Source organism: Meles meles, chromosome X (assembly GCF_922984935.1).
Source record: "Meles meles chromosome X, mMelMel3.1 paternal haplotype, whole genome shotgun sequence".
Classification (NCBI taxonomy): Eukaryota; Metazoa; Chordata; class Mammalia; order Carnivora; family Mustelidae; genus Meles; species Meles meles.
The window spans coordinates 13,051,213-13,065,241 of NC_060087.1; the positions used below are offsets into that span (position 1 = coordinate 13,051,213).

Below are 14,029 nucleotides of genomic sequence, written 5' to 3' on the forward strand. Positions count from 1 at the left end.
AAAACACAATGTAAGGGGAAAAAAAAATCCAAGTTTGCTCTTGGGACTCTGAACCATTAAGCAACTGTGGAAGTGGCCATTTATTGGCTCTTGCCCTTAATTATGAGGTTCGTGCAGTCTTAAGCTTGGGTTTCAAAAATCATTAATAATTACCCTTAAATGGCAAACAAAAGGAAAATTTCATAATCAGGGTGGTGTGTCTGTGCAGACTATAAAAGTCACCATTCCGCTCAACGCTTCACACTCCTACTTCTTGGTTCTTCTAGCTGCCTCACAGCTGGGCAACCAGGTAAGTGTGATGTTAGTACGACCTCCTGCTCCTTCTGCTTCCTTCCAGAATGGTGTGAAAGGTAACAGGAGAAAAAGCAGGTTTGTGCCATCTGAAGATACTACCAGTAGTTTAGAAGCTAAAAGCTGTGGTCAGCTTTCTCGCAGACCACAGCCTACAGAGCACAGACCAGGTGCATAAAAAGTGCAGAATGTCACCATGATTAACAAAAGGGTTTGGCTCAAGGGACTATCTCCTCACAGATGGACTCGAAGATCAGACCTTTAACATACTAAGATGATTATTTTTACTACGCCAAGGAAAGAGCCCAAAGGCGTGAAACTGCTGGCAAAATCATCCCGACAAAACTCTGCTCCTTCGGCTTTTTGGTGAGTTCATTTCTTCCCCAATCGACAGGACACCACGATGAGCAGCAAAAAGTCTCCGGAGGAACTGAAGAGCATTTTTGAAAAATACGCAGCCAAAGAAGGTGATCCAGACCAGCTGTCCAAGGAGGAGCTGAAACTGTTGATTCAGACAGAATTCCCCAGTTTACTGAAAGTGAGTGCACCACCCGCCGCAGAGCCCGGCAACTGGGGGCCTCCGATGGGGAGGAGGGAGGGGTGAGGAGAGGATGCAGGAGAGGCAGAGAGGAATGCTTCTGGGGCAGCGCACACAGCAGCCCAGGCAAGGGCATCCCTTGACCAAGAGCCCTTGAGCGCGTGCTTTCTTCCCTGGTGGCAGGCCACATCTCAGATGGCAAGGACCTAGAAGGCAGGGGTCAAGCCTTCTATGTCCCACAGCTGGGGCACAGAACTCTCCAGGACCAGCCATAGTAAAAGGAAGCAATGATGGCACTTTTAATGAAGCTACGCCTAGCAGACCCGCAGGGCACCAACCCAACACACTAAGGCCTTCGGCCTGGATTCAGCACCTCCGGGTCAGACTTTTAGCAAAACAAAGAGGTGTTCAAAATAATGTTAGGTGGCCTTGACATGCTTCATCCTTATAGGTAGGATGTGTCAAGAAGACCAACATTCACCAGGCGATCTACAGAGAAAACCCAGTTTGCGCTGACCAATTGCCATCTGGCGGCATCCATTTATATTTCAAAAGCATTTAAATTTGTGTTAATTTGTGTTAAGCACCTAAATCTGTGTTAATGAGGCAGCGAGGCATTTCTAAACAACCTCCAGGAGGGGATTAAACCTCCAGAGCCCGACAGTTTCTCCTCAAAACCATCCCAGAGTTGTCCAAATCCAAGTGCATCTTGAGGCAGTACAATAGGAGAGAGGCGGGCTGACCCTCCTTGCTCCAATACACTTCCGCTCCTTTGCAAGGAAAAGCCATCTTCCAGATGGACGTGACTGAGCAACAGTTTATCCCACAGGGCCACTATTTAGCTGTAACTTCGGAAGAAAGCATTTGTTTCCCAGATTTTAACCAGAAATGTCCCTTCTGCCAGTAGGACGTGTGAGGGGGTTTCCCATTGTAGTTGAGGTTTCTGGGTTTGGTACCCAGAAAAGTGGCCGAATTCAATGACATTATAACCCAATGTCTCCTCATTTGCTTACAGTTAAAATACAAAATAACTCTGAAAAAGAGTTAAAGGTGCTAGCAGAAAAGGAGACCTTTAAAAAAAACTGCCTGATTTTTATTTTATTTACTTATTTTTAAGTAAGCCTGACTCCCAACATGGGACTTGAACTCACAACCCTGAGATCGAGAGTCGTGTACTCTACCAAATGGGCCAGCCGGGAGCCCCAGAAAAAGAGACTTTTTAATTAAAAATTAAAACGAAGTTTTCTGAGAAAGATTAGATTCTAAAAAGCACTCTACATTTTTCCAAAACGAAGAAAAATAATAATAGGAAGGAATAATCATAATAAAAGAAAGAAAAATAATAATCTGACAGGAAAGCCTAGGCAATCTACTCAACAAGTTGTTTTAAAAGGTAAGACCGGAGAATTTTTCTATATTTTCCTATGGTTTATGTATTTCCTACAAAAAGAAGGTATGACTCATAGTTTGAATAAAGGTAAGAAGATTGATGGTAAGTTTTGAAAAATCTACTTACCAAATCATGTACTAGATTATATTTTCATAAGGAATACTAAGGTTTTCCAAGCTATACTCTTTAGAATATGGTTTAGAATCTCATAAATGCTTCAGGGAAAGTGAGTAACTATCTTAGTCTGGTCTTCTGATCACAGCAAAGTACAAATGTCTTTAGAGGAATCCTAAGAGCTAAAACATATCTCGATATGGAGATCAGTTGTACAACAATGTCAACAGTACCGAAGTGCATACATTTGAAAATAGTTGAGATGGTAAATATTACAATTTTTTAAAAAGATTTTATTTATTTATTTGACAGAGAGAGAGATCACAAGTAGGCAGATAGGCAGGCAGAGAGAGAGAGAGGGAAGCAGGCTCCCTGCTGAGCAGACAGCCCATGTGGGGCTCAATCCCAGGACCCTGAGATCATGACCCGAACGGAAGGCAGAAGCTTAACCCACTGAGCCAGCCAGGTGCCCCTACAATTTTTTTTTAAATGTTTAAAAAAAAAAGTTCAAACTGACTTGTAAACTAAATCATTATTTCAGTGAGTTTCCTAGGTACTATTTTGCCACAGATAAACTCTCACCCGAAAGGCAGAGCTATAACGGCTTTAAGACTTGACTCTTAGGGGGCGCCTGGGTGGCTCCGTGGGTTAAGCCTCTGCCTTCAGCTCGGGTCATGATCCCAGGGTCCTGGGATCGAGCCCCGCATCGGGCTCTCTGCTCCACAGAGAGCCTGCTTCCTCCTCTCTCTCTGCCTGCCTCCCTGCCTACTTGTGATCTCTGTCCGTCAAATAAATAAATAATTAATTTTAAAAAAACAAAAAACAAAACAAGACTTGAGTCTTAGGCCAGAGACAAAATTTAAGACAGCTTAAGACCCTGCAGGTGCAGCAGAGTGAAAACAGAGTCAACCCTAACAGGATCTCTTGCACCATCTCAAGCGGTAGTTCTCCAAGTATCACCGGTCCTGGCCTGGCAGCATCAACATCACCTGGGAACCTGCTGGGCATACAGAGTCTCAGGCCCCGCCCTAGGGCCAGTGAACCAGAACCTCTGGGAGTGGGACCTGTCACTCTGTATTTCCTAAGGTCAGTAAGCCCATGTGGTGACTCTGCTGAGCACCGAAGTGTGAGAATCACTGATCCTGCCATCCGGCAGGGTGTAGAGAGGGGCCGAAACACATGGACTTGGGAAAAACTGGTATGGATCCTAGCTAAGTGCTTGAGCTCTGGAGTCCATGTTTGAACCTCAAGCCCTCTGTCGACTAGCTGTGGGCCCTGGGGCCAGCTGGCAGCTGTCCCGGAGCACAGTTCCCTCCTGTGTAGAGTGGATCCCTGCCCCCCACATACACACACAGGGTATTTGGGAGCACTGAGCAGGCTACAGATTGCCCATCGTACCATGCTGCCTTGGGTTCACAGAACCAGGTCCCAGGAAAACCTTGGGGCAAGAATCATCAACTGTTGGTGGGCCAGGGGCTTCTCAGCAGTCCAGTGAAGCCCTCAGATTCCTTCTCCTTTTTCGATGCATAAAGAAAAATACTTAAGATTATACACAAAACCAATTACAGTTGACACACAACGTGGCTTTGACCTGCATGGGTCCTCTTATATGTGGATTTCGTACAGTACTATAAATGTATCTTTTCTTCCTTATGATTTCCATCATAACACTTTTCTCTAGCTTCCTTGATTGTCAGATACAGTATTTAATACATATAATGTGCAAAATCTGTGTTAATCTACTGTATATGTCACCAGGAAGGCTTCTAGTCAACAGTAGGCTCTTGGTCATTATGTTTGGGGGAAGGCAAAAGTTAGCCTCATATTTTTGACTGCGTGGGGGGGGGGCCCTGCATTGTTCAAGGGCCAACTGTATATTAAAATGCACATTATCAATATTAAAATGATAAATGTGTGGGGCACCTGGGTGGCTCAGTCTGTTGGGCGTCTGACTCTTGATTTTGGCTCAGGTCGATCTCAGGGTCCTGGGATCCAGCCCCACATAGGACTCTGTGCTCAGCGGAGAGTCGGCTTCAGATTCTCTCTCTTCCCTCAGCCTATGTCCATCTCCCCACTTGCCCATGCACACACACACACTCTCTCTCTCAAAATCAATGAAATCTTAAAAAAAGAGAGAGAGAGAGAGAGAGAGAGAGAGAGAAATGTGTGATATAGGAAAAACCAGGTAGCCAGTTCAGGAACATGGAGCTCAAGTTGGTCTTCCCACCCCCAACCATCAAGGCATGTAACCAAAACCTCAGCTGCCTTGTTGAAACAGAGACCCGGAATCTCTAATTTCAGAAAATGGGTACTGGTAACTGATTCATTTTCTCTCCTCTCCCCTTTCCCATCCTTCTCATCTAAAACCAGGGTCCCAGCACCCTAGATGACCTCTTTCAAGAACTGGACAAGAATGGAGATGGAGAAGTTAGTTTCGAAGAATTCCAGGTGTTGGTGAAGAAGATATCCCAGTGAAGGAAAAAAACAAAATAATGTATCATCATTCCGAGCACCAGAAGAAGAGCGCCTGGGATGGGGCCTCATTCTATACACAATCGCTAATGTCTCTGTTTAATTCTTCGCAATTATAATGACTTGGCACTGAGGTCCAATTAATAAAGAAGTTAATAAAGAAATTCTTAGACTCTCCTTGTCTCTCCTTGCCAAGTACTGACCCCCATGGCTTAAAAGATTTGAAAGCAACCTTAGTTTAATGCATTTAATTTTATAAATAGTTCCGTGCTCTTCACCAAGACTGGAAAGATAGTGTCAGAGGCTTAGAAAGAATTTTGACGTGCCAAACCAATACCCTTACTGGTCCAGTCTTCCATCAAAATAGCCCTGTTCCTGCTCTCCCTCCCCAGCCACTCCGTGTTCCCATCATTTCCAGTTTCAACTCTAGTCAACAGCTAGTGAAGAACATTGTTTCAAAAAACAGGCACTTGTCTTTAAAGTCACCTCCAGCACTCGCTGTGTTTTTTTTAATCAATGACCCTCTTGGGGTAGAAGCATCATGGGACCAAGAGTCAGCTCTGCTCCATCACTGAGGGTGTGGCCTTGGTTCTGGCATGTAATGTGTAAAATAAGGGACAGGAAGACATAGGGCCCTCCCAGCTCTGGCATCCAGTGCTGCTGGGACTCTCAGGATGTGAGAAACAGCTAGCCCTCAAGTTCTACTTCCTGAGCCCAGCTTGGGGGAAGGAGGGAGGGGGAGTGTTGGAGAGGAATTTAACAAAACAAAAACAAAAACAAACAAAGGAAATTTTTATACACAGCGAGGAAATGTTTAAATGCACTCTGTATCATATTAATTCGATACAAGAGCATTCTTATTGCATCAAAAGCCTTAAACATTTCTAATGACTAATTATACTCCACTGCAGGGATACCCCATAATAGTCTTAACTATTTCCCCATTGCGGGACATTTCGATTGTTGCCATTTCTGATTCTTCTAAATAATGGTATAATGAGTACCTGTTCATATCTCTGTCAATATACCACATTTCCTTAGAAGAATTTCTGAGAAGTAAATGTCTGGATCAGAGGGTATGAGTATTTTTATGGTTTGTGAAAGAGACCACCTTATTGATTCTCTGAAAGATCATATTGATTCAAAAATCTACAAACAGCAGGAGAACACCATCTGCACTCTCCAGACAGCATTAGTTGGTCTCATTTTAACAACTTTATTCGTCACAATAATGTACATCTTTTATTTATTTCTACTTTTAATAGGAATTCCCCACCATTTCCCCATTGAGTTCACTGTCTGATATTGGTTTATAAAAGGTAATCTTTCTCGTGCTTAAGAAGTCCCCTTCTAGGGGCGCCTGGATGGCTCAGTGGGTTAAGCCTCTGCCTTCAGCTCAGGTCATGATCTCAGGGTCCTGGGATCAAGACCCGCATCAGGCTCTCTGCTCAGCATGGAGCCTGCTTCCCCCTCTCTCTCTGCCTGCCTCTCTGACTACTTGTGATCTCTCTGTGTCAAATAAATAAATAAAGTCTTAAAAAAGAAGAAGAAGGAGAAGAAGAAGAAGTTCCCTTCTGGGGTGCCTGGGTGGCTCAGTTGTTAAGCATCTGCCTTCAGCCCCGGTCGTGATCCCAGGGTTGTGGGATCAAGTCCTGCATCGGGCTCCCTGCTCCATGGGGAGCCTGCTTCTCCCTCTGCCTCTGCCTCTCTCTCATGAATAAATAAAATCTTTAAAAAAAAAAGTCCCCTTCTCCAGGCTCCTGGATGGCTCAAGGGTTAAGCATCTAATTCTTGTTTTCCGCTCAGGTCATGATCTCAGGGTCATGAAATAGAACCCCACATTGAGCTCTGTGCTCAGCAGAGTCTAGTTGTCCCTCTCCCTCGGCTCCTTCTCCCATTCATGCTCTTTCTCTCTCAAATACATAAATACAAACTTTTTTTTTTAAGTTGTAAAAAAAGGTAGCAGGTTTTATTTTTTGAACAGTAGAGAACAAATGTAGTTAAATAATTAGGGCAAGAATGGGTAGCGAGCTAATTAAAATTGTACCTTAACTGAAAAGAAAATTTTTAAATTTCCCCTTTCAAAAAATTGCTTTACATAAATACTGAAATTATTACATATTTTAATATTAATATTTTAGGATTTCAACATAGCTAGTAATTGAGGAGCTCAGGTTTAGATACCAGTTCTGATTCCAAAGTATTTCTTCTAGTCTCTCATATCCATCTCAGTTTAATAAGTTCATGAACATCATGCTATAATCTCTCTCAAGAACAAGAAATCTGCCAAAATTCTGAACTAGAAATCCTTTTTAACTAAAAGTCAAGGACTCTCCAAAACATAAATGCAAATCTTAAAAAAAAAAAAAAAAGAACTCCCTTTCTCTTCCTAGTTTGTTATGAGACTGAGGAGGATTTAGGTTCTATAGACTGCCACTGAGCATCTGTGGTGATATGGGGGTTCTTTCTTTTGTCTGATCAATATAATGGGCCAATCGATTCAATCCCCAGGACAAACACACTATCCAGTCATGATTTAGTATTCTTTAATGCTATTAAATTAGGCACGCTAATATTTTATTTAAGATTTTTACACCTTTGGGGCACCTGGGTGGCTCAGTTGGGTTAAGCATCTGCCTTTGACTCAGGTCACCATCCCAGGGTTCTGGGATTGAGCCCGCATTGGGCTCTCTGCTCAGCCGGGAGCCTGCTTCCCCTTCTCTCTCTGCCTGCCTCTCTGCCTACTTGTGATCTCATTCTCTCTGTCAAATAAATAAATAAAATCTTTTTTAAAAATTTAAGATTTTTACATCTTTATCAATAACCAACATTAATCTGTAGTTTTGGGTTTTATCTTTTGTTTGCTGGTGTTTGCTTAGTTCTAATATCTAGGTCATGCTAGCTTTCCATTTTAGCCTAGATTCTGGCATTCGGTTGGCCCCTCAAAGTACAAATATGCGTTATCTCTTTCAACTGCACCATGTATGAAGCAACTACTATGGGCAAGGCATTACACAAGATGCCATAAAAGACAGAAGTTTCTAGACCTCTGAGATCCTAAGTCGGCAAGTCTGGGATCAGGCCACGAAAAGGCTTAACTAGGATTAATTAATTAATTAATTAATTAATCTGGGATTAGTAGGAAGAGCTTTGAGGGGAACCTGCAGGGAACAAGCAGCACTGAGCTATATAAGAGAGAGAAGACACAGGGCACCTGGCTGGCTCAGTCAGAAGAACATGTGACTCTTGATCTCTGGGTCATGAGATTAAGCCCTATGTTGGGTACAGAGAGTACTTAAATAAATAAATATTTTTTAAAAAGAGAGACAGAGAAAATACCCCAAGAAAATATATGTGTAAGTACAAGGCAGTACAGAAATACACGTACTACAGTTTGGGTGGAAAGCCAGCTGCAGGGAATATAGTGGGCACACTGGTTTCCAATCATGAAAGTCCTTGGTTGCCATGATAAACCAAGATCAGAAAGGGAGTAGAAAGGTGTAGGAGTCATAAAGTGATGTGACTGTGCTTCGGGAAGTTGAGGTGGCACCAATACAGAGGCTGTAAGGTGTGGGGAGTGGTCACAGAGTGGAGGCTGGGGCTAGGCAGGAGGCCGCCGGGGCAAGTGAGGCCAACTGTGAAGGCCTCCAAGAAATGGTGGCAATGCACAGGACATGCGAGGGAGAGATACTTTCTCCACCTGCGTTAAGATTTACTGACTTGGACAAATGATCATGTGAGGACCTTCAGGAAAGGCGAAAACGTACGGAGAGTCGTATGTAATGTGGGTGTAGTATGTACATGTCAACTTCGTTGGCGTTCTTGGCCTACTTTCCAACATTCATTTCATCTCCCACATCTAGCAAGATTTGCCTGAATTTCCTCTTGAATCAACGGTACCAGACCCATTTGCTGAATGAATGATTCTTGACTATCTAGTCACTAAATCTTGTTGATTCATTCCATAGAGGTGCTCTGCCAGGCAGATCTTTCTACTCTTTTTTTTTTTTAAGATTTTATTTATTTGACAGAGATCACAAGTAGGCAGAGAGGCAGGGAGAGAGAGGGGGAAGCAGGGAGAGAGAGGGGATCCCAGGACCCTGGGATCATGACCTGAGCCAAAGGCAGAGGCTTAACCCACTGAACCACCCACACGTCCCCAGATCTTTCTACTCTTAACTCCTGCTCCGAACCAGCTCCTGAGATCGCAGACTGAGGCTGCCTTAAGACTCAACCAAGTGGGGGCACCTGGGCGGCTCAGTGGGTTAAGCCTCTGCCTTTGGCTCAGGTCATGATCTGAGGGTCCTGGGATAGAGCCCCGCATCGGGCTCTCTGCTCTGCAGGGAGCCTGCTTCCCTTCTCTCTGCCTCTCTGCCTACTTATAATCTCTCTCTCTGTCAAATAAATAAATAAAATCTTTAAAAAAAAAAAATAAAGACTTAACCAAGTGCTGTGCCCAGAGTCTTCTCTTCCCTCTCACCTCACTCCATCCCATGCCAGCTGAATCTGCCTAAAGCACTCATTCTACTGAGAAGTCTTCAGCAATGAGTATGGCATTTGCATAATATGTCACAGTCGACACGTATTATCTCATTGGTTCCCTAGGGCCTTCAGGATTAATTTTGACACTGATACTCAAGGACCCCCACAAATCCGTACCAGCCTCCCTTATTTCCCTCCACTTCCGTACAGGAGCCGCCTGCCTCAGCCAAGCCCCTCGGTATTTTATGAGCAAATCGTGGACATTCCAACCTAGCCAACGCCTCCTCTCCTCTCTGTGAAGTCTCCGAGCCGTTGCCAACCTCCCCTTCTTACTCTAACCCACAGTATTTTTTTTTCCAGATCCTGGATTTTTTAAGTATCTAAGGGACTACCTGTGCTGGGCAATACCGTGGCGGTTATGGACATTTAAATCAATTAAAATTAAGTAAAATTTCAAGTTCAGTTCCTTGGCCGCCCTAGTAACGTTTCAACCGCTCCACAGCCCCCACGTGGCTTGCGCCTATCCTATTGGATGGCACGGATACAGAGCATTCTAGCACAGCAGAAAGTCCTCGTGGACGACACTGCTAGCATTAATGTGGCCACAACGCCCGTGCCGCCCACGGATGTAGTCATACGTTTCACCGGTGCATGGTTCGAATCCCCAGCTAAACTGCAAGCAGGGCTATGACAGCAGTTCCGAATACACTGTATTTGGAACTGCACTTAAGTGGACGAGCTCTAAATGTACAGTGATTTTTTTTTTCTTTTTAATAGTCTCTTTCCACTAGCATCCAGTTATTTCTACTGCAGAAAAATCTTTCAAGTAGTTGAAATACCTATTCCTAAGGCATCTTCCTTTGAGCTCAAGGAACAAAAGCCGTCAAATACATTAGCTTTGAAGTACTCATTTAGTCACTTATTGTTAAAATTACAGACTACCCTTGTGATTCGCTAATGGGGGCTCATTCCAAGCATAGCAAATGCCATCTCTTTCCAAAGAGTAGGTAAGGAGAAGGCGGGGGAGAGGGTGGAGAAGATGCCCTAGCCATTAGAAGGCAGCCATCATGCCTGTAGAGTTGTTCTTTCTCCACATGGATAGCAGTTTCTAGGACTAACAGCCTAATATCAACTCTGAACCTACTGCCCCCATAGAGACAGGATTAAATAACTATTAGGCTCCGAAACTGGTCCATAAAAGGCTATTTTAGCCATAGTACAGCAATCTTCTTGACAACTACTTTGAGGGGAAGAAAAGTTCTTTAGCCCAAAGCTCCAAAGGATTTCAGTAAGATGGTTTTGTGGGACGCCTGGGTGACTCAGTCATTAAGCATCTGCCTTTGGCTCAGGTCATGATCCCAGGGACCTGGGATGGAGCACTCCCTGCTTGGTGGGAGGCCTGCTTCTCCCTCTCCCACTCCCCCTGCTTGTATTCGCTCTCTTGCTCTCTCTCTCTGTGTCAAATAAATGAATAAAATCTTTTAAAAATTTTTTTTAAAGACTGTTTTGTTAGTTGGGAGATGCTCACTCAATGTTCTAAATGCAAAGCAGTCTTCAAAGTAACAAAAAAGTCACCTGAAAGGTTACTCTGACTGGCTGTCTGGGTTTGTTTTAATGCCTCGTAATTTGCTTTCCCTACAAAGTTGTTGAAAAATAACACGGAAGAAAAAATGTTTCAAACAGCTTCATCTAGAGCTAGAAAATGTCATACATTAATTATGCTTAATGTATAACAGAAATTACCCTTCACCTGAATCGACTTTTAATTAGATGTAACTATGCCACAAATCCACTGTCGAATGTGAAATTAATTTCACCTTTGAAAATCCCTGCATCAAAAAGGGATACAAGAAGTTATATCTACAATAACTAAAACTGAAATAGTATCAAATGATGCCATCGCAAATGTCCATTTGCATCTGCTGAAAATGCTTCAAATTCCTCACTTGTCCTTACCAATACCTTTACGCACATATACATGTGTGTACTGATGTGATAAAGTCAGAACACGGATTTTGTTTTTTGAGTGTTGCACCTTATGGAAACTCAGGCATTTTTTAGTTACTATTTTGAAGAAACAGAAAAGAACTGCTAAACATTAAGCATAGCCACATACCTAAATGTTGGATTGAGATCATCATTCCCGTACAGGTGTCCAAATCCCCAAATATTCTAAATATAAAGTACACAATGCCATGAACTATCCTCCACATGAACTAGAGAAATCTGAAGCCAAATTCAAGGTCAAGGGTGTCAGCAGCAGCCACGTGACTGATACAGAGTCAGAATGCAAGTCACTCACAGCTGTGTTCCTGGTAAGCCTTGTCCAGAAAGCAGGTAAGCCTACTCTGAAGCAAGCCAAAAAATCAGACTTGCTATAGAACCCTAAATATTCAGTAAATTCCCAGAGCCTTCTATTTCAGCTTGTGGATTAAGCAGAGAAATAACACAATAAAATAAATGTTATTCACTCTCTTTCTGGTAGTCTGGAGTCTCCCTCCACTCTTAGAGAAAAATGTATTTCTCCTTTTCTGTGTATAAGGGATACCGCTCTTAGATATCTCCCCCGGATAGAGATATCAGTGCTGTGTCTCTACAGCTTGAAGAGACATTTACATGTATAAGGGAAATCTCCATCTGTAAGGGTGTCTCCCACTGGGTACCAGGAAGAGGATGACTAGATCTCTAGAAAGTCAAATGAATGTTGAAAGCATGGATTTCAATCTGCATCACAATCATTCCCTTGTTTCCTGAGTTCTGCCGGGTAACTGCTCATCCCCCAACCCCATTACTGGCTCCCCATTCCCAACATCATCTTTTGTCTTTATCTGGAGAGATTATTTAACATGGTGGCTTGAGCCACGTGGGGGAGTCAATCAGTTTTCCTGGATTTCTCCCATGTATACAGGAGGTATACAGGTTATTAAGTTTTCTTTGTTTTTGTTCCTGTTAATCTTTTATGACAGAGGGGTCTTAGCCAAGAACCTAGAAGGGAGGAGGAAAAATCATTTTTTTCTTCTCCACACCTATGAAACAGATTGTAGCAGCAAATATACCCTAAAGGAGTCTCCTAGTTTCCAAATTATTTACCTTTTTAGCTGGAAGGGCCAGAATGACCATCACCCACTGTAAGTCATTATTATTTGCTCAAGTTCAAGTGATTTCCCCAGGCTTCCTGGTATCTGCTGCCTGATGACTCTATTCCCTTAGCCTTTCTTCTTAATAGGACTTCTCACCATCAGCACAAATGCTGCCTCTTAAGGCTATTTTTCTCCAACAAACTGATCGCAGGCCATAAAGATGTTCAGTAGCAATTAGGTTTTATTGTTCCCATCTCACTTATGAGTATAGAAGCTATCAAAATGCAAAATGCACAGATCCCCAGACTTAGTAATTCCCCTTCTAGGAATGCATCCCATAGAAATGTGCACGCGCAGGCCTAAAGGACATATGTACACGGATACTAATTTGCAACATGATTTACAGTGGCCAAATAATGGACACGACCTAAATATTCATCAGTATGAGACTGGTTAAGTAAACGGTGCACACAGCAGAGAAGCATGTGGAAGGTGCTCGCGTCCTGACAGAGAATGATCTGCACAAAAGGCAAGGGGCACAGTGTCTCAAGCATGCTAGCCAATGTATTTTTTAAAAAGAAAACACATATTTGTCTCTCACACACACACACACACACACACACACACACACACACACTGCAAAGAATAGTCCGCAAAGAATTAACCTTGCCAAAGCTATCTAACAGTGGCACCTACTGGTCAAATCCCTTCCTAGCACCCCCCCCCCCAAGAAAATCATTTCCTATCCCAAAGTATTCTTAGGAAAGAAAATCGATGATTTGCCTGCACAGCCATTTCAGCCATTAGTCAGGAAATATGTTTATAATAAAGCTTCATAAGGAACTCTTCACTGGTATTAGGTCTTCTGAGCATAGGACTTGAAAGTACCATCTGGCTGGGAAGTTATGGTTCATTATGGTCTGAATTGCAAGCTATAAAGAGAGTGAAGAATATCTCTATATCCTTCCATGGAGTGATCTCCAGCATATAATGTTAAGTTAAAAAAGCAAGACAGAAAAAAATGTGTAGAGCATGCTATCATTTATCTAAGAAGGAGAGGGGGTTACAAGTAGACATATAGATTTACTTATGTTTTTTAAATGGAAAGATAACCCATTTAAAAAAAAAAAAAGGAAGGAAGGAAGGAAAAAGAAAACCCACTAAAAAATAGAATTAATGACTGCCATAAAGGAAGGGAGGGAATAGGATGGACGAGAGAGGAACGGAAGTGGATTTCTAAAAATCAGTGGTTCTGAGTGGGGGCTATTTTGCCCGTGCCCCCAGAGGATGTTTGACTGGAATTTTTAGCATCACAATTGGGGGTTGGGAGGAGTGTACTACTGACATCTAGTGGGTAGAGGGCAAGGATGTTCCTGAATATTCTACAGGGCACAAGATAGCCCCCACCTCAAAGAATAATCCAGTCCAAAATGCCAAAAGTGCAAACTGTGTATCTAATGAGGGACTTGTATTTAGAATACATAAAGAACTCTTACAGCCTAATAATACAAAGACAAATAACCCAGGTTAAAAACAGGCCAAGGACCTGAATAGACATTTCCCCAAAGATGATATACAAGAGGCCAATAAGCACGTGCAAGGATGCTCCATATCCTCAGGCCTTGTCGAAATGCAAATCAAAGCCACAAGGAGATACAACTT

At 42.9% G+C, this 14,029-nt stretch overlaps 2 protein-coding genes across 4 annotated transcripts in view; one reads left to right on the forward strand and one right to left on the reverse strand.

Annotated features, from left to right (window-relative positions):
* Positions 1–14,029, reverse strand: part of CTPS2 (CTP synthase 2) — a 99,864-nt gene that overhangs the window by 44,297 nt on the left and 41,538 nt on the right. The gene's annotated exons all lie outside the window — the stretch shown is intronic.
* Positions 138–4,969, forward strand: S100G (S100 calcium binding protein G). Its single transcript, XM_045995996.1, has 3 exons — positions 138–289; positions 686–829; positions 4,704–4,969. The coding sequence occupies exons 2-3, from the start codon at positions 695–697 to the stop codon at positions 4,806–4,808; spliced, it is 240 nt and encodes a 79-aa protein (XP_045851952.1). The 5' UTR covers positions 138–289; positions 686–694; the 3' UTR covers positions 4,809–4,969.

What these genes read in the sequence shown, in the direction of transcription:
- S100G (XM_045995996.1), top strand. Translation starts at nt 695, where the DNA reads ATGAGCAGCAAAAAGTCTCCGGAGGAACTGAAGAGCATTTTTGAAAAA. An exon ending in AATTCCCCAGTTTACTGAAA is followed by an intron (nt 830 to 4,703) that starts GTGAGTGCACCA and finishes ATCTAAAACCAG; the next exon opens with GGTCCCAGCACCCTAGATGA.